General features: G+C 40.4%; 1 protein-coding gene across 3 annotated transcripts in view; it reads left to right on the top strand.

Moving 5' to 3' along the window:
* Nucleotides 1-14,748, top strand: part of GRID2 (glutamate ionotropic receptor delta type subunit 2) — a 748,418-nt gene extending 733,670 nt beyond the window's left edge. For 2 of the 3 annotated variants that reach the window (XM_074904010.1, XM_074904009.1), the window contains 2 exons: nucleotides 9,363-9,603; nucleotides 13,744-14,748. In XM_074904010.1, the coding sequence (XP_074760111.1) occupies nucleotides 9,363-9,603; nucleotides 13,744-14,166 (664 nt within the window). In that variant the 3' untranslated portion in view covers nucleotides 14,167-14,748. Of the gene's footprint in view, nucleotides 1-9,362; nucleotides 9,604-11,212; nucleotides 12,172-13,743 lie in introns of those variants that run through there. The other variant, XM_074904011.1, reaches the window with a different exon arrangement.
* The last annotated feature ends 5,235 nt before the right edge of the window (nucleotides 14,749-19,983 follow it).

The raw sequence follows: 19,983 nt of genomic DNA, 5'->3' as shown, positions 1-19,983 counted from the left end.
AGGGAAGGCAGGCAGAACTAGCCCCAGAGCAGCCAAGGTGCGCTAGGCAGTATTTCCAGAAGCACCCATCTCAGGAAGATCTATTTGTAACTTGGGCCAGGCTTGTGTCCAGAGTGTGGTTTGTCACACTTCTAACCTGAACAGCAGGAACCGAATTTCTCAAACTGCAAGATTTAGTGTAAGAAATCTTATTTTTTCTTAAGGATGGTCAAATTCACTCTTCAGTGGCTCCTATAAATTTGGCAGGGACTCTTGTAACTTCCTAGTCAGAATCGCAGCAATTCCTTAGGCTTCCCCAGATAGCCACTATACTGCTGTGTGTTATTTGAAGAGTATTCATTAGTATGAATTGAGAAAGGCTTTACAGGAAGAACATGTTTTGGGGGTGTCTCTAGAAACAGCTTTTCTATGAAACGCTTTTGTCTGGGAAAACAAATCAAAGTAATGAATTAAATTTTGAAGCACTAATATATCATATGTGATACCTTTAAAAATTTTCACTCTCAGTGTCCAGAAGCTTGTTTGAAGAGGGCTCTCCTCAGTATAACATTAATCTGTAAGGTCAGTTACTGCAGTGTTCATGTTCAGAAGTACTGGTTTCAAATCCCACTATGTTTAAAACCCTGGATGTGAATGAATCTGGGAAGCTTTCCCTACTGTAACCAAGTACCTAGGAGATAAAAGCCTCTGAGATATTTTTAAATGTCAAATTTCAGACCCAAAGCTTATTACTGTGATTTGATCTTCAGACTCTCTATTTATCTGTCTAGCTTCTCCTTTTCTATCAACAGCTCTGTTCACCTTAGAGATAGCTTTAAACACAACAGATGTACAAATCTGACAACAGATTTTGCTTCTTTATAATCCAAATGAGGATTGGAAATCGAGCTATGTAAATAATTTGTTTAAACACTATCTAAAAGAAAACTTTAAGGTTTTGGTTTTTATTTTTAAGGGCTTAAAAAAAAGCACTGAACAAAGTTTAAAAAACTGAGAATCATCAGTTATGTATTTTTGTCATCTTTGCTTATGTAAATAGCAAATCAATGTCAAATATTCAAGTGCTGCCTAGATCTCTTTAAAAATGAGGTGTTCTAGACTGTCAGTTAACAGGACTTAATGTGACTGATGTGTCTTCTCTTTCTCAAAATGTGGATGTAGGTAGTTTGTATAAGAATGAGGCTTTTCACTGCCTGAAGCATGACTCCAAGCAAAGATGATAATTTCCAGATTCTTACACTAAAATGAAAGATCTTTTCCTGCCCCCAATAACCCAAATATCACAGTGTGCTTAAGGATGATGCTGACATTTTCAAAGACCACCCAAGGTGTTCCCTTTTTGACTGCAGATATACTCTGGGTCTCTGTGGGACATACTGTCTTCCCTTTTCAGGTGTCTTGTGTCTTTTTGTCTTGCTTTTATTCTGCCTGTTATCAATTCTTTGGAGCCCAAATTTGACATTAGCAAAGACCATATTGTCATAGCTGTAATGAGTGCTTGACTTTTAAAAGTAGCACAAACATATACAATATATGAAAATTTAATTTTACTAGTCACTACAGCTCTTAAGATTAATCATGGTAGTAATTTGACTTCTCATGTAATTGCTTCTTAGCTGAAGATGAGGCTTGCATATTCATTCAAGGCTAGGTCAGGTTCAGTGAACTCCCTGTTTATTTATCCTTCTCATAGGACATTAGCAGATAGTCTAAACAGATTGAAGTTATTCTTTATTGTAGCAGGAAACCCTTTTTGCAGGATGAGGGTGTGAGACAAGACACACACCAATATGGTTAACAGTCAAGTTCCAATGTTTATTAGAAAAAAACCCTTATATATTCTTCTACATTCTAAAAATAACAGCAAATCCATGTGTTGCTCTAGTGCATGGTCATTTCAAAAACTAGTTCCTCTCACCACTTTCGATAAGGACTACTAACCGTGCACAGCTGGTAGATAAGTTTCTGCTTTGTTATTTTAAGGAATCCCTTCTTATCTGTTTCTTCCCTAACAAGCACAAATTCTTTTGCTTTTGGCCGTCGTTAATCTAGACACCGTTAGTCTTCTAACACAAGTGCGTCATTAATTTAGATGTCGTTAATCTTCTAACCCAAATGCTGATGATACTTTTACATTGTCAGTGACGCAGAAGGTTCGCGACCAGGCATACGCATCCACACTTTATGATCTTTTATTTTAAAATATTTTTTTCCTTAAAAGAAACATTTTAATATTTCATTTTGGTGTTTAATTTATCCCTTTGTGTTCAAGAAAACATGAGAATGAACCAGAATCTTTGGATCTCATAGATGATGTTGGAAGCATTTCAGTCAGCCTGACAGCCTTTCCCGGCACCAGCTGAGGGCAGGAGGTACAGAGCTATCCCGGTTGCAAGGAGAGCAGCAAAGTCTGCTTCATTCTTCTGCAGACTTCAGGAGCTGTTCCTGCCTTCATGTGCATGGACTAGCTTTTGGTTTATGGTAATGAAAGCAAGAGGAAAAGTAGGCCCCAGGCATTCATGTGGCCATGAAGTACTGCATTTTTTGTAACGCTTAGTCACTGTCATTTTTCAAGTAATTTTCTAAGAGACGACTGGAATACGGGTAGTACACAGGAACCAATATACCTTGAAAGTACATTTCTTTGTTTTAATAAGATTGGCAGTGTACCATAACTTGCCATAATGAATTAATTTGGTGTTTATTGTAACAGCACCGAGCTTAATGAACTCTTGATATTTATGCAACTGTCTGTAGATGTTCTCTCGTCATTTGGGATTTATAAATAGATACTAATACTTTTTATCACTACTTTCTCCTGAGCAGGAAAGATCTACATGGTGAAAGGCCACTTAGGCTCACCTCAACTTTTTCTATACTAAAAGTAATCAGAAGATCTTGAATAACTTGATTTTTGCCTTTATCTAGGTTTCTGAATTGTTAGTATTCCACAAAACCATGTGACTTGAATAAAACTATTATAGAGCTGTTCTTATAAAATTCTACCACACTTGTATAATAAATATAGTTAATATCTAATTTCTTATTACTGCAGATGCCGTTTCATGTAAGTTTAGCCTTCTGTATTTGAGAGTGTCCACGTAAGTTTAACAGATTTAAGTAAAAAGAAGTTCACTAATTTGAACAAAGTAATACTAATTTATGGGATCCAGGTCATAAGTGCTGCATCTTCTGAAGTTAATGGTTTACTGCTGGGCAAAACGGAAGGTCAGCTGTTTTCCCTCTTTTAATATTGTCTGATACACTAATCCTTAATGCTGAACAGCAGGTCTGGTTTACTACTGATTCTTCTGTTATATCTAGAAGGTGAGATGCTCATCCTTGTTTCTCTGCACACTGACTTCCTAGCGACAGCAGCGTGATGCCAAGCCCTGCTGAAGGGCAGATCAGAAGGCAACCACCTGCCTGCCCTCATGGGGCACAAGTTAGTTTGTTTTACATCTGCTTGGAGTCCCTGCCAGAAAGCAGGCTTTGCAGCTGGACCCAAGGGCACTCTTTTGCTGGGTTAAGTGGTGGGAATGGGTGGAGAGGGAGTGCGGCTTCATCTAATCTGGCAGTCCAAGCTGCATTTGGCTGGAGTGAAAAATTTCCTCTCGTGGAGCCTGTGATTGGCAGGTCATCAAAATGCTGGCTTGGAAAAAAAACACAAACCACAGAAAAAGGGAAAACACTCCTTCTAAAACCAGCATTTTTGTTTACAGATTTCAAGACCTGTAGTCAAAGGAAGAACTGGAATAGCAATGATCTCTCTGCTTCCACATGCTTTGCTCATCTTGCAAGCTCTCCTAGCATCACCTCAGTCTGCTCGGGAGCAGGCACTATCACTGCTGCTCCCTTTTCTCTCACCTCGGGTCAGCTACTTCTGCCCTACACCTTCCCGTGCCAACTTCACTTCTGGGCTGTATTTTTCAGTGATCTGGTGTCCCTTTTAATTCTAAGCTTAGGTTTAGGGGTGGCTAACTGGGTAGTGCAGCTGCTTGCAGGCAAGCAGCTATTTTTGAATGAACGCCTTCCCACCAGCTCTTTAAACACTTTCGTGTTTTATTTCTGACCATTCCCTATCTCTTTGTCATGTGTGTTTGAGCAAGACAAAATCACACAGGGATACTCCCCTCCTGTAGGTAACTGCAGATACATCCTTCACTCTCCACAGCAGCTTCATAACAGTCCATGGCTGTAATAAGATGCAAACATGATCTGTTGGGCAGCTGGGGAATGGCAATATTTGTTGGCACTGGGGATAGCATCAAAATGCTTTGAGCATCAATGAGCATCTCCTGCAAGGCCCCAATGATAAGGTCAAAATAACGAAAACTCATCAAGCCTCTGTGGGAAAATGAGGTGCTGCTGGTGGGGGAGGAGGTGAAAAGGACCCACAAGAACCTCCTGCTTGCCTGTTTCCATCCCAATGGTTGGGTCTGCCTCTTCCCTAGGGAGGAGGCAGCAAGCTGGGATGAGCAGTGGCTGTTCCTCTCCTGCACCAAAGCCCTGAGCCAGCCTCGCCGGTGGCATCTGCAAGAGCTCTGCCGATGAGACATGAGCTTTCTTTGCCAAAACCTAAAGCCTGCTCAGGGAGATGCAGTAGGGGTTGGCATCACTCCAGTTACTGCCGTGAATATGAAAGATTCAGGCAGCTGCTTCACTAAAACAAAAAACTCTCCTTGTGGGTTCCTACCTGTCTACTTTGATAACTGAAGGATGGTCACAAATCGGCTTAGTTTTATGTCTTGTTTTACGAGTGGAACCAAACTCTACAAAGACTTGGCACCAGATTTTTCTTAGAAAAGCTCCAGTGTGGAGCTTTTGCCTGAGGGGGTTGACTCTTGGCTAGGCACTGCAGAAATTACTTGAGGTCTTTTAACTACCTGGCCCCGTCTGCAGGCACCAAGCACTCCCAAACACAACCTGTGTGAGCTATCCACCCGGGAGCAGGCACAAGGGCTGGGGCCTTGGCTCAGGCCTCCAAAGCACAGCCCGCTGAGGTACACAAATAGCGCGCTTTTTTTTTTTTTTTCTTTTTGATGTATTTACTTTTTCTCCCCCTTCTTACAGTGGGCATTCATTGCATGGTTCTGCACACCTCTCTGCAGCAGCCTGATCCTGGGGACTAAAGCCAGAATAGCACCTCATCATCTCCTCTTCCTTGTCAGTGCCAAGGGTGAAGTTATCCCTCTGGATAACACATTCCTAGTGAGGAAGCTGATATTCAGTAACCTTTGACATCACGGACTATGCATTGGCATTTCTGATCTCATTGTAGATGGCCTGTCGCATCTCTTGCTACTGATAACTCAGAATAAAATGATAAAAAATCCAGTGTTGTCACAAATGTCTCCATTTTGTAGCATTCCTGACACCTTGCTGTCATAGTAAGTTGGGTTTTTTTATCTGTGGGTACTTTGCAGGAGTAATTACATTTCACTGCCAGCAGCAAAGTACGTAGTTACTGAGTTGAATCCAGCCCTATTCCCACTGATTCAGTAGGATTTGTTCACATCACTGTCAGATTTGGAAACCACAGGCAGTTCAGTTTTCTGTGCTTATATCCGCTAGACATCACTTGGCACTGTGATTTGGGGAACAAATTAGGTAAAGTGCATGCAGACATTTTCTTTTGTGCAGCTTAATAACTATACACCATTGCCTTAAAAATGTTACTGTAACAGTTTGCCTGCTAGAGAAAAAGCTGTTAAGACCTGCACTCTATCCATAAGCAGGTTTAAAGGTCATATTTTTCAGACAAATCAGTTTATTTCAATATACAGGCTTCTTTTGTAAGCTTTTTAAGACTATAGTATTTCAAAACAGCAGGAACTCATGCACCCTATTTATTACTTTCTACCACTCTTACTACTGGCTTCTGTGTTGCGATACTACTCCATGCCAATACAGCAGGCTCAAGGGAGCCAAGACCGTCAAGGAAAAGTTCAGTTGTAAAAATCTGGGACTTGTGAGAAGAGGCATTTGCTGGAATTACAGCATTTAGCACATCATTACCATTCAGAGCATTTAGTTAATGCATTATTATTTTAGTCATCTATTAAATATGAAAATCAAGTATCAAACTGATTGTAGTGTCTGCCACCCAACAGGTATCTGATTAGAGTCTGTAAGGGCACCCACCAGGAACCGCAGCAAAAGCACGTATTTTTATGGAAAGAGTGCCATCGTGTGGGAAGCTCCTGCAGCACGCAAGTATAGCAGTGCCTACGTGCTATGCACGCTTGCAAGAAACCTCCCTTCCTCATGTTGTTTTTCATGGAATTTCAATAAAAGTACGATTTTCATTTCTGAAAATGTGCTACAAAAATAGGAAGTTCTATAACTAGTAACAGGTTGGTAGTGTTAAATCTTCTTAACATGTTAACTATTAATTTGATTCCACAAAAATGGGCGAATTCAGAAACAGTTTACTAAGTCTAATAGAAGCAGGATCTCCTTTTTCTCTGTATGAATTTAATACAGTTACATATTCATGCTCTTATAATTTCTCTTGGTATGTATTTTATCTCTCAACATCTGTTTTCAGCTGCAGTTTTACAAGGTTTCATGATAAACTTTCCATTTATCAAGCTTGTCCGTGTAGTGATAAAATTACACTCCCTGGTTTCTGCTTCTTTTTTATGTTTTCCTTTAAATAATTGAACTTATATGTTGCAACCATAAAGAAAATTGACAGTAATTAGCAGGAGTACAATTAGGAATAAATCTCTGTTAAAGAACAAGCTAAAGTTCAGTGTCTTTATGCAAATGCCTGTTGTTGAAAAGATGGCTTGTGTAATCAGGAATTACACTGACAAGTGAAGAATCATTTAATTAATGAGAACAGAGCAATCATTTGGATGGTTCATTCTATTACTGACTGAATAAGAGAGAGAAAATAGTCCTGTTCAGGGATTAGAGCTGGTACTGGAAGAAATAAGCCCCACAGTGTTGTTCTGTTACTGCCTTGTGTAGATGGTACAGTCATTTCTAAACATAAAAACACATATGCCAAGTGTTTGGATTGGGCATTGAAAATCAATCTTCTATTACTCCACAAGAACCTGTACAAAAGATTCTGTTTATGCTGGCTATCTGCTGCATAGACTGGACAGACTAGAATATTTGGGCCAGAATAATCACCTAAGTCCTAATGCAGGGTGCTAGGGCAGTGAGAACCAGAATTATGGTGAGTTATGTCTGTAAGCACTGTATGCCATGATAGAGGCTCTGTTTGCAGTCACAGAGGAGTAATTATGGTAGGAAGGGATCTTCAAGGCCTCCAGAACAGCCCTTTTCTTGAAGAAGTTCCAGTTAGGTCAGGTTGCTCTGGGCCTTCCCCAGTGGGCCTTTGAGTATCGCCAAGGATGGAGATGCCACAAATTCTCTGTTCCAGTTTTTGATCTCTTCTATTTTCCTTTTATATAGTCGGAATTGCTCATTCTGGTTTGTCCCAGTTGCATCTCTTCCTGTCACTGGGTCTGGCTCCAGCTTCTCTACACTAGGCTGCCCAATAGGCAGCTGTAGGCAGCAATGACAGCAATCCTGCATGTAGTCCCTGCGCCTCCAAAGCTTCTCTGGACATGGATGTCTCCTAACAGCTATCCTGTCTTTTGCAACAGAATGGAGAGTCCTTCCATCCTTGACTTATCTCTGCCCCATCAGGAAGCCTTGGGATAGGGCTTCCCTAAGTTGGCATTGGGATTGGGACGTTTCAAAATATAGCCCAGGCAACCTCTGACCTTGTTCGCCGTTCAGCAGGGGTGGACCTTCAGCAACGTCCTGTCAGCAGGCATTGCACAGAATTTATCCCACTTCTGATAAACACAAAGCTATGCAAACAAGGTGATTCTGGCATTTCCAAAGCAATGCGTATCACCCGCAGTCTGTTCCTCAAGGGCACTGTTCCCTTTGGTACAGCACAGAGGTGAACAAGCAGTTCCCCTCTGAACATGTTGAGGGTTCAGCCATCAGTGCTACTCCTAGGTAGGAAGCAGAAGCTCACGCCAGAGCTATGCTGGGATTTAAGCCACTGATGGCTGCATGAAGGCTCCCATCCCTGCTAGGACCACAGCATAAGAATATGGTCATTTGGATGTGCCATAGAAAATTTAGTGGCTTAATCGACATGACTACCTGTTCAAGTGGCATTAGAGATTGAATGGTCTCTGTACGGAGCAGTTACCCTGCGCTTCCGAGGTGCATTCATACTCCCTTTCATAACTCCCTTTCAAAATACATGTATTTTTCTGAGGTTGAGGTAGACCACCACATTGAGCTGTTATGGTTGCCCTGAGTCAGTGGGACAGCTTTTCTTCGCCCTTTGATGCCGTACAGTCTCTGGTAGTAATATCCCAGGCCTCTGCTGGTTTGTGTGCACTTGGATTTTTTGCATGCTGTGTCAAATGATTGCACAAGTAATTGTTTGCCTTCCAACTCTGAAATGAAAAACAAATTTATTACATGAAAGAAAACATTCCCCCTGTTTTATTCTTTTTAAGTGTAATCATTGAATTTTTATTTTGGGTAACCAGATGCACCCAGCTGATACTCTAGTCATTCTGGATGTTTTTAAAAAAACACTCTCCTCAGGAATAAATGAACTACATATGAAAGTCTTTTTCCAAACAAAATTCTCGTTTCTTAAACTGTTCATCCCACAGGAAGTCTAACTAAATACGTTGGCCTTGCAAGCTGCCCAGTAACTCTTTGGCATTGTTCTGGGTATGTAGGTGCAAGGTAAGTGAATTCCCCAGCAAAGAACCTTCCTATGGAAATCACTTACCAGCAGGTCACATGCTCCCAGCAAGGTTACTTTAGGTCATCACTGACTGCAATTAATATGATTCTGCTCTCTCTCCAAAGCAACAAGTAGGTAACCTAATAAAGATCAGTTTACAATCAAGTAACATGTATCCTGTGGTACAACTGAACTGTATTTTCATTGTTGTTTTTTTTTTTAATTGATATGTCTCCAGCAATTAAAATGCAAAATACATATAGTCAAATATCGAATGCACTGTAGAAGTCAATTGACGTAGTCTGTAGTGAAAGCCAGTTAAGAAAACACAGTTTATTAAGTAAAACATTTTCATTAAGGGTCATAAAAGAAGGAAAGAGAGACTTGTGTGTGCTTTCCTGTATCTAGAGTAGAGCATACATATCCATATGCTCAGTCTTACAGATGACCCCGTGTTCAAGCTTTCTTTTCTGGCTAAATCAGTCCATCTGGATTCATCAGCTGCTTGGCTTTCCAAGACACATGGGAATGTTGCAGGTAGTTGGATTATATCCTCACACTCTCAGGTGCCACCTCCACTGCCCCACTGTAACCCCTGACTCTCTGCTTTCTCCTCAAGGATTTTGGAGCTGCAGCAGAATGGCGACATGGACATACTGAAGCATAAGTGGTGGCCAAAGAATGGTCAATGTGATCTTTACTCATCTGTGGATACCAAACAGAAAGGAGGTGCCCTGGACATAAAAAGTTTTGCAGGTGTTTTCTGCATCCTTGCTGCTGGAATTGTCCTGTCCTGTTTCATTGCAATGTTGGAAACGTGGTGGAATAAAAGGAAAGGCTCCCGGGTTCCATCAAAAGAGGTATTAGACCCTCCATTTCTCCTGGGGAATTTTCATGCACCCTAAAGATTACTGCCTTGACTTTATAGCATTAGAGAGGGTGGGAAATCAAATTGAGAGATATTTCCTTAGTTTGCTGATTTTTTAAGGTAAATGTTGTTCTTCAAAATCTTGTTAGCTATTCTTTCTAGAAAAGCTTGAATGGAAAATTATATTGATGATGTATAAATATGCAGCTATTCTGAGTAAAACACTGTTACTTGTAGAACAGTACATTATTAATACATCAATATTCAGTTCATTATTCCCCTTGGTGAGAGCTAATTCTTACCAGTAAGTTCAAAGGTTTCTTGGATTCTTCTTGAAAAATATATACCCTAAGATCAGTGACCGAGTCTTTCAAAATAGATTTGCAAAGTTTATCCCTTTAATCAGCAATTAGCTTCTTAAATAAGCTTATCCCTGTTTTCAGAAATGTTAATCTCTTGAGACTTCCATGAATTTCAGTTCTCGTTGTTTCACCTGAAGTCCAGGGAAGCAAGAGTATGTTCAGTTTTTCAGATTTGGGCCAGACTTATTTCTGAAATCTACTACAGACTTTTTTTCAGAAAACCTTGGACAGAGACCACGGAGAGATATGTTATTTTACACCAGAGTTTGCTTTTGCACCTGCATATGTAATGCTTTCTTTCCCGTGGCAATTTACCTGTCCCTTTACCAGCCATCTGAGCCTTATACAGTCTTAAAACAAATTTCTCACCTTCATAATTAAATCTTTAGCTCTACAAAATACTAGAAAAACGTTGGGGTGGTGGTGGGGGGGAAGTTATTAAAATGTACTTGGCAGAGATGCCCAAAACTGAACCTAAATAACAAGCTTTAATGTAGCACTCTCAGTTACAGCTTTTCTATCTGTGCAGCTTAGACACATCTGTGTAGTTTGTGGGGTATTGCTGTTAATTTGTTGCAGTGGTCTCGCCTTCTCTACAGTTTCTCCATTGTGTTTATTCCTGCTAATCTAATGCTGTGTAATCAGGCAGGATTAATTACACTACCTAATTAGACAGCATTGGCACTGATGTTAGAATACGTTTAAACTTTTCTTGCCTGTTTTAATTCCCAAGCTTTTTTTGTTCAAGATCTGGACCAGACAAAAAAAAAAAAAAAAATCTCTAGTCTTTAAATTGGGTTTCTCAGGAATGGAAACCATATAGTTTCAACTGGTAAATTATTAAAAAAGCCTAAAATTTACTAGATTGTTGTTTATCCAAACTTTCAGAACTTCATACTTCATATTTATCTGGTGCAAAACATAAAAATAAATAACAAAGGAAAAGAAAAAAACAACCTGGCTATTTTATATAACTATAAAATTTCCTTCTTCAATTTTCAGACTTAGATTCTAATTCAAGTGTGTACTTTCCACAAATGGTATAATTTGGCCTCCTTGATCTTTGTTACGTGGTCATTAGCTCAGCATTTAAAATTGCATCTCAACGCTAAATTGAAAAGCTTGGCTCAAAACTCAGTTTAACATGGACGTATGTGCTGAATATCCCCACTATCCTGGATGTGGGGGTCATTCAGCAAAGAAATACATCTTAACTAACTTTCTTAAAATTCATTTTAGCTTCCATGAAATCCATTGGCTCTTCCAGGCCACTAGTCCAGAGTCGGGGGTCAGATTGGGCCAGTTTGTGGTCAGCAAGCCAACCCTTTTTCCTGGTGGCTGCCATCTTGTGCTCCAGAATGCAAGCATTTATACTGAAAAAAATTGTCTTATGGTTGCGAAGATAACATTTCGGTCGCGTACCAGAAGTAATCCATTCAATGATGTCTGCCTGAGTCTGCAGACAGCCTTAAACGGTAGCTCTGAGAGAAGTATGAACCGCCCCAGTAATCTCAATGGGATGTTGACTCTGAAGCCTGATGATAATTTAAATGTGAAAACTGCTGAATATTTCACTACTGATCACACAAGAGAGAAGAGGAAAGATCATATTATGGAGATATGCACAATCTTACTGTGAGTGGGTCTCATTTTGGTGTATCAATTGGGTGGAGATCGGGTTGTGGGCTAAGCATGGGAGAATATCACCGCTTATATATTTTCACTGGTCTGACCCTAGCCCCAAATGCATCTCTGTAAGACAAGAAAGAAGAATATTTTGAGTAACTTATAGAGGCTCAGAAGTTATGTAATTCTTATTATTTCCCAATTGGCATTTTAAATTACAAAGTATTTGTATGTTTTTCAAAATTTAAAAAGAAAAAAACCCAAACAAACAACAACAACAAAAGGAAAAATCAAAACAAAAACAAAAGCCAACCAAAAACCACCAAAAACCAGGAAAAATATTTAGGACTGTCCCTCAGAGATATAGTCATGGCTTTCACATGCTACCGGAGCCTCTGTATATTTCTTTAGCTTTCAGTGTGGCCCCAGTTCTTCTGCATCCATATGCAGCTGTAAAGTTTTTAGGAGAGAGCGTTTGGTGAATGCGTTTGGTTTTGGTGTCACCTGTGTGGTTGTTATGTGCATCCATGTCTATGTCCACATGTAAATAAACTATAGACAGAAAGCTAAGTCCAAGAAATGAGCACTGCATTTTTTCCCTCCCATGATGAGTTCACACCAAAGCCTCTGTGATCAGCGATCACCCAGTTCCTGAGAGATCCCTGATGCCCTGTTCCCTGCCCCTTTTCCCAGACGGTTTGTCTCCCTGTCCCTGCCCTCGGAGGGTGAAATCCCGGAGGGGAGCTGGCTTCTCAGCCTCCTTCCAGTCGGTCTCTTGTGTTTGGTGTGGTACCAGTGCAAATATTCGGTGATCTGTTTTGCTAAGTAGATGAACTCCTGCAGTTTGTTCTAGGTGTGGACTTTTTCAGAGTGCTTGACTTTATTCCCAGACAAAGGAGGGTTCTCAAGCCTATTCGGTATACTAGGAGTTTTGCCATTGATTCAGGGAACTCTGGATCAAGCCAGTCATTGAATTGCAGTAATCAAGGCTGGAAGTCATCAGTGCACATCTGTCGGCTGCCTAATTATCCTCTGTGAGGTCCTAGAGTGTGAGATATTTCTAGTGGCCTGGAAGAGCCAGTAGATTTCACAGAGATTAAGGTAAATTTTAAGGTTAGTTGAAATTGATTTTTGTTCTGAATGAGCTGTGCTACCTAGACTGAGGGAATACCTGTGTACATGTATACTTAATGCCACTTTGAATTAAACTTTGCAGTTCAGTAGAAATACGTATGTACAATACAGGTGGTTTATTGTCTCACCCAGGACTTTCTCCTCTTTTTTAACATCTGTGCATTTAAATTCTCAATTATAACAAACAAAGCTGTTTTAATTGAGTTCTCTGGGAGGAGAGATTTAAGAAGGTAAAGGGACAGAGGTAAGAGGAGAGGTGATATATTATAATGAATACCCCAGGCCGCCTTCCCTTCTTCTCAGCCACAAGGGCATAATTCCATCAGAATTGATGGAATTGGTTCTTTGTAGGTAAGGGGAGCATGAATCCCTCTGTTGGTATCATAATTTAAAATTGCCTGGTGTGCTCTTTTCTGTGTGATGTCGATGAATCACCAGTGCTTTTTTTTTTGTCTGGAAGTTCGGTTTTACTACACCACAATTTATATTATAAAGGTAAAAGGCAACCTGAGATGTATTTAGTCCTTCTTTAAACCCTGAGAGGATGACAAAGATGGCAACCTGATCCCTCAGAGCCTCCCATGTTGACATTCAAATTTAGTCCTCATTGCGGAGTTGAAGAACTGGCATCATCATCGCAGGCATTTGAGATTATGCTTTGCTTTCACGGCATGAAGTTTACTGTTACTCAACTGTTGCTAGTCCAACCCACCTAGCTCTGAGCCTGGCTTTTCCTGGCGGAAACCTACAAGTAGTGCTTGGAGTTTTGTTGTTCAGATTCAGGGTTTGAAGGTAGCTGTGGTGTAAGGGTCTGCCTCAGTTTGGCTTAGCCCACTCAGTCTCAGGCGGCGGGGGTGTTTGCTGGTGAAGTTCAGAGATGCCGTCAGCCAGCAGCCAGCTGTAGTTAAATGTGCGTTGTGCTTCCTGAGCAGTTCTGGTCGCACCGTGGAGCTTCGACCCAGCACAAATGGCAATGGTGAGCGGTGCTTCTTGTTTTTCTCATTCCCCAGGATGACAAGGAGATTGACCTGGAGCACCTCCACAGGCGTGTGAACAGTCTCTGCACAGATGACGACAGTCCCCATAAACAGTTCTCCACCTCATCGATTGACTTGACCCCGCTGGACATTGACACTTTACCCACACGTCAGGCACTGGAGCAAATCAGTGACTTCAGAAACACTCACATCACCACAACCACCTTCATACCAGAACAGATCCAGACTCTGAGCCGCACGCTGTCTGCTAAAGCTGCTTCGGGTTTCTCCTTCGGCAGCGTGCCTGAGCACCGAACTGGCCCTTTCCGGCACAGGGCACCCAATGGTGGCTTTTTCAGAAGCCCCATCAAAACAATGTCATCTATCCCTTACCAACCAACTCCTACTCTGGGGCTGAATATCGGTAGTGACCCAGACCGAGGCACCTCCATCTGAGCATCAGACCAAGTTTCTTCACTGTTTCTTTTTTTAGGACTCCCTTTGCAAGGAGCAGCTGTAATATTGTGGGACTAACATGGATGTAACCTTTTTTCCTTTTCCTTTTTTTTTTTTTTGAGGGGATTTTTAAATCCATTTGGGGGTTATTTCCTAGTTTGGGTTTTTTTTTTTTCTTTTTTAAATTTTATTTAAGAATCAGGATTATTAGTAACAACTCTTCCTCCTTCTCTTCTCTGCTTTCTCAGTCTGGTCTCCTCTGTCTCCCCTTATTCTCTTTACTACTTGAATAACTTATTCTTTGATTTATCACCACGTTAGGTGTTGGTTACTTCAGGCTTTTCATATACTTTAAATATAGGAAACATGCAGCGATTCATGCATAGAAAAACCCTGAGGATTACTTTACAGAAGGGCATTTGCTCCTCCTCCCTCTCTCACCACCTTTTTTTACTATAATTGCAATAACTTAAGTCCTTTTCATATATTCTGCTGCATCTGATCAGTGCTCCACTGCTGTGTGTCCTGTTAACTGTGGACCAAAGGCAAACCCTGCAGTTTAAAAAAATGGAAAAATTTTAAAAAAAGGCAAAAAGGCAAAAAAAAAAAAAAAAAAAAAAAAAAGGCAAAACAAATGAAGTTAAAAGACCATTCAGGCCCCACAATACGAGAATGCAGTTTTGTAGGATTACAAAAAGCCATTACTATGCCAGTAAAGACTACAGTTAAATCTACTTTTGCACTGCACCAGTGCATATGACCTTTATGTGATTGTACAGTGTTAAAAAGTTTTTCTTATGTACAGTAAACTGTATCATATGGCAGAAGCCTCTGTTGTGTTAAATAAATTAGTATCTCATACATATATATATATACATATATACACACAGGTATGTATATATATATACATGTATATATAGCTATAAAATGGCAGCTGTTGCTATTGCAATTCATTTAATAAAGCTTTAGTAAAAATGTGTTGTATACAGGAAAGATGTACAGTGCAGGGGGTCTTTTCATTTAGAAAAGACAGGTTGCTTTAATGTTATTCTGACTTGCATCGTTTGCCAACAGAGCATATTTTATACTTTTTTATTAGAACATCCAGGGCAATTTAACATTTGTACCTAGATGTAACTCCTTTGGTTAGGTTTTGCGTTGGCTGTTGAGCATTCTATAAGGCTAACCTTGATAATTTTACTTTTAATTAATTAGACAAATGGAACTCTCTCTTAGGTACACCATGTTCATGAACAACTAATATAGCTCTAGAGAAGTTTAAACATAGATCAAAGGTTAATAAATTTTTGTCCAGATCAGTACAGTCGATCAATACAATAATGGTGTTAGTGGAGAAAAAAAGAAGCCCTTGAGAAATACAGATGTGGCCTTAATTATAATCACATATTGTTCTAAGGGAAAAAAAATATAAACAAGCGCTCATTTTAACCCTTTGTATGTTAAGTTAGATTTAGAGGAGCTATGCATTTTTTACATTAGTGCCAACTGTATAGAACAAGAGAAAGAACAGCAGTGAGAGCAAAATCAGTGCCCACTTTGGCACCAGCTTTTTAAAGTAACACTGTTACCTGTTAGAAACGTAGGAAGAGCTTTCAATTTGTAATCCTTAAAACTAAAAATGCGGTTAAGTAGAAAGCAAGCAGTTTATCCTGTGAGTTTTTTGGTTTGGTTTGGTTTTTAATGCAACCATACACTTATTTTAACCTAACTCATTCTTTGGCTAGGATTAATAGGAATCAGCCTATGTGATTTGCTTTAGGATAAATTAAAAGGTATATTCTTCAGATCTATTCTATTTTAATGCTAATTCTGTTCTGGGGGAGCATCTTGTACTGTCACTGTTTTTTGTACTAAATCTTCAAATATTTGTCTACTGTGTAAGGCAGAACAAATTCTTATCATGCAAAAGGCCATTTTGTTTCCAGGGTAGCAAGTGTCTAAAAGCATGCACAACTTGCTTCCCCCTTGTAACATTCATGAACTCATCCACACTTCTGAGTAAAACAAAAAAAAAAAAAAGAAAATTTCTTTCCAACAAGCTACGTAGGGACATACCAGATGTTGCAGTGATTTTAGCTATTAAAAATACCTGTTAACCATGTACGATATTTAAAATAGGCCTATTTTGATGTGTTGCCTATTATACAGATACACAAAACACTTTTTGGAGGCCTCAGTTACAAGTGGCAGAGCTTTCTGTGTATAATTTGTCTAAATAATTTGTCTAATAAAATTGTTTTCTAAACTTGCGTTTCCTCCTGTTCGGTTGCTGAGTGCTGTGGGATTATTGGTCTGTGGCAAGGTGTCCACTCTTGAATGCTTTTGCCGCACCATTACTGAAGGGTATTTAGCCCACGGAGATGGGATGAGCTTGCCAGGCTGCCATGAGTCAGTTCAGTGTAGAGCATCCGTGGCAATCACCAAGTTTTACCATGTTTATCAATGTCAGGCTTAGATTTCAGAAAACATATACAGACAGCATTTTGGAGAATGATTTTAGAGATCATTGTCAGTGACACATACAGGTGATTTGTAGAAATACTGCATCCCATCTCTATCCTTTTTAGTGTAATCTAGGAATTTTCTTGGAACATGGTCATTATTTTTATAAAATCACATTCTGCCATCTTTATTTGCACAGAAGTTAGTTTTGCTCTGATACCGGACATACTTAGATTCGGCAAAAGTTGTAGTGTGAGAGAATTTAGCCTGTATTTCATTATGGCCCTTAAATTTCATTAACATGTTAAACTTAATGGCCTAGTCATTAGTAAGTTGTGCAGAATATACTTCAGTAACATCAGCCATGATGATTTAACTTGCAGCATCTAAAGTTTGTCTGCTGGCTTTTTACATTCAGTATATTTCATTCACTTAATATTTTTGACCTCTTACGATTTTCTATTAAGTTTAGCAGGCCTTCAGGGGATTTCATTTTATAGTTTCAAAAATACATTGGAAGGAGCTCTTAATTCATTGCTACGTTCAAAAAAAAATCTGAATCCCAGTAACATAAAAATCTAAAGGAAGTTAGATTATTGAAAGTGATTTGAGATTAAAATTTCAAGGTGCATACGCACTAGTGCCAATAGACTCGTATGTCAATGGGCACTAAATACCTAGCAACAGGATGCTAGAAGCTTTTATAGTCAGGCTACTTTTATTATCTCATAAAAATCATCCAAGAGACAAGCTCTACTTATTTTCTCTGAGGCGGAGCTATGGCAAACTGAGGCACTGACCCTACAAGCTATTACTACAATGCACATTACAGTGTGTCTATTAGGGGTTCCCTCAGCCACAAAGATGCTTGCATGGTCAGGGTCCTAGTTTTAGGCTATTCCGTAAAGTAATGATGACCTCTTGGGAAGTGATGTCCTGCTGGCATCATAAGTCATACACTTTAACATAGGCATTGTCCCTGTCACTTACATTCACAGGCACACCCCTCTAGAGCTAGGTAGTTTTACCAATACTACCTACGTACTCTCTGTATCAGGCTACATTAAGGCAAACTCTATGCTACACTTTTCCTCCCTTTCTTTAAACGAAAATCCAGTGAAGTAATAGTGTGGAAGACTGTCAAGTGTGTCTGCTGCAGTAGCTCCACTGGAAATACAAGCCAGCTGTATGTAAACATGAGTTGTTTGCATGGTCATTCCACTCATACGACCATTTTGACATACTAGCTACAAACAAAAAGTGAGCAGTGAAAGAAAACCAGATAAACATATGATCTGTTTCAAAGAATCAATTAATAAGATGTTTCTCTTGACCAATGGTGAAATACCTGGAGATAAAAAACAGTCCTGCTGCACCCATCAGGTGAATGATTAAAGCTGTCACTGACTCAGCCACAGCATGACCAGAGCCAAAGTCTCCTGGGTTTCCCTCCTGTCTTCGCAAAACAAAGTGCTAGTATCATTTCCCTGAATAGAACAGACATTTAGCACCACCTTTTTCTCTTTCGTTCCCACTCATGTAGGATGCTATGAAGTGATGAGAACATAAAGCTGCCCTTCTGTGAATACACACTGTAGTTGGGTCAATATGGCATACCGGAGGTTAATACCCCAGATAAGTTTAATTTCTCAAATCTGCACAAAGGCAATGACATGAAAAATAAACCAGCTTCCTGTGTGCCTGCTTGTGGGTCTAGATAAAGCAAAAATAGAATCTCCAAAACAACAAAGGCATCATACCAATACAGCCCTGCTTCATCCATTTGTCTCTCAGTCCTGATATCCATGTTTCCTCTTCACTCTGCAGAGCTGTTTTGAAATAAATATCAAAATCAAGCATCTGCTTCTAATATGAGTCATAGACAAAGTTTTTGATAAACACTGGGACATGAACACATGCATCCACGTCACATCAAGATTAGTGTGCAGCTGTGAACGCATCATCACAACCTATCAGCTTGTCATGTCTCACCCAAGCCGTTGTTTATGAGGTCAGAAATAGAATCCTCCAAAGGTCAGTCAGTGCATGCAAAATGATGTGCCTAAGAAGTTCCTAACCAAAAAAACTGTACCAATGCCCTAAAATTACAGGAGCCATGAATGTCATGAAAAAAATTACCTTTCAAGAGGCATAGTTAGAAAAATAAGTTTCCTATCTGTCAAGACTTAGAAAATTTGCCCCCTCCCACCCCATTTATCACAGTGGTGTGACGCTTTGGATATACTGCAGAATTTATAACATTCATCAGAAGGAAGGAAAATATCACAGCCAGAAAATTCAACTGTGCTCCAGGTCACAGAGGAAATTTGAGGCAGAAACAAGAATTCAACACCTCAGAGCCACTTTACTGCTGTAAGGTGAAAAATAAATCTTTCCTCCCCAAATTCTCCAAGAAGGACTTTTAGCTGAGGATACTGGGGCAAGAGAGAGGCAGTCAGGGAGCCAAGGAGAGGCTTGCACCCCCTGGGTGGGTTGGCAGTGGGAAGAGGCAATGGTTGTCCTGTTCGCAGACAAGGTTCACCACTGCTCCTTCTGCTCCAGCAGTCATTTCAGAACAGTTTGGGCCCCTTAAAAACAGCAGGGGCTGTTACATACATACCTGAGGCTCATAAGCAGGGCTGCAAAGGCAGGTATGTAGCTCACGCATTTCTCCCTAGCTCCCACCAGAAGCGGTGTGTGAGCCCACCAGCAGCTGGAGAGTGTCACGTGTCGGGGCAGGAGGCCTTTGTATGCCAGGTCAGCATCCCACAGCAGGAAGTTCTCCCCAGAGGTGCTGGTCACGTCGCCCAAAGCAAGGCAAACGTGAACAGGCACAGTGACCGTATGAGCCCTGGTACAAACGCCTGGGATCAATAACTGCCATGCCGGTGGAAAAAGAAAGCTACTGGCAGCCCAGCAAGCACAGGACAGCCCTCCACCACGACATGACAGCTCAGTGCTCCTGTAGCTAATTATTCCTACCAGCACTAGTAAGGCCAACCTTTCTTTCACTGCAGGATAATTTTTCCCCCCATTTAAAAAAAATGCTTGTGTCCCATTCTTTGTTCCAAATGGGTGATGCACTAACACAACACGGGCTAAGGGACTGCTGTGGAGTGCCAAAAAACATTAACAAAGACTTTATTTGCAAATCCAGCTATCATCCATTATAAGACCGAACCCCCAAATCAAAAGGCATTTAAGGCAAATCCATTAATTACTAAAAGGTGGGCGGGGTGCACATGCATGGCTGCATGAGACACTCATTGAGCTCCTCGAGTAACCACACAGCTGCAGGTGCTTCCCTAGGTTGGTATCCTGACCCATGCCACAGCTGGCGTGGCTGCATATTAA

The sequence above is a fragment of the Athene noctua genome, chromosome 4 (assembly GCF_965140245.1).
Source record: "Athene noctua chromosome 4, bAthNoc1.hap1.1, whole genome shotgun sequence".
NCBI lineage: Eukaryota > Metazoa > Chordata > Aves > Strigiformes > Strigidae > Athene > Athene noctua.
This window is presented reverse-complemented; position numbering and strand designations above follow the sequence as displayed.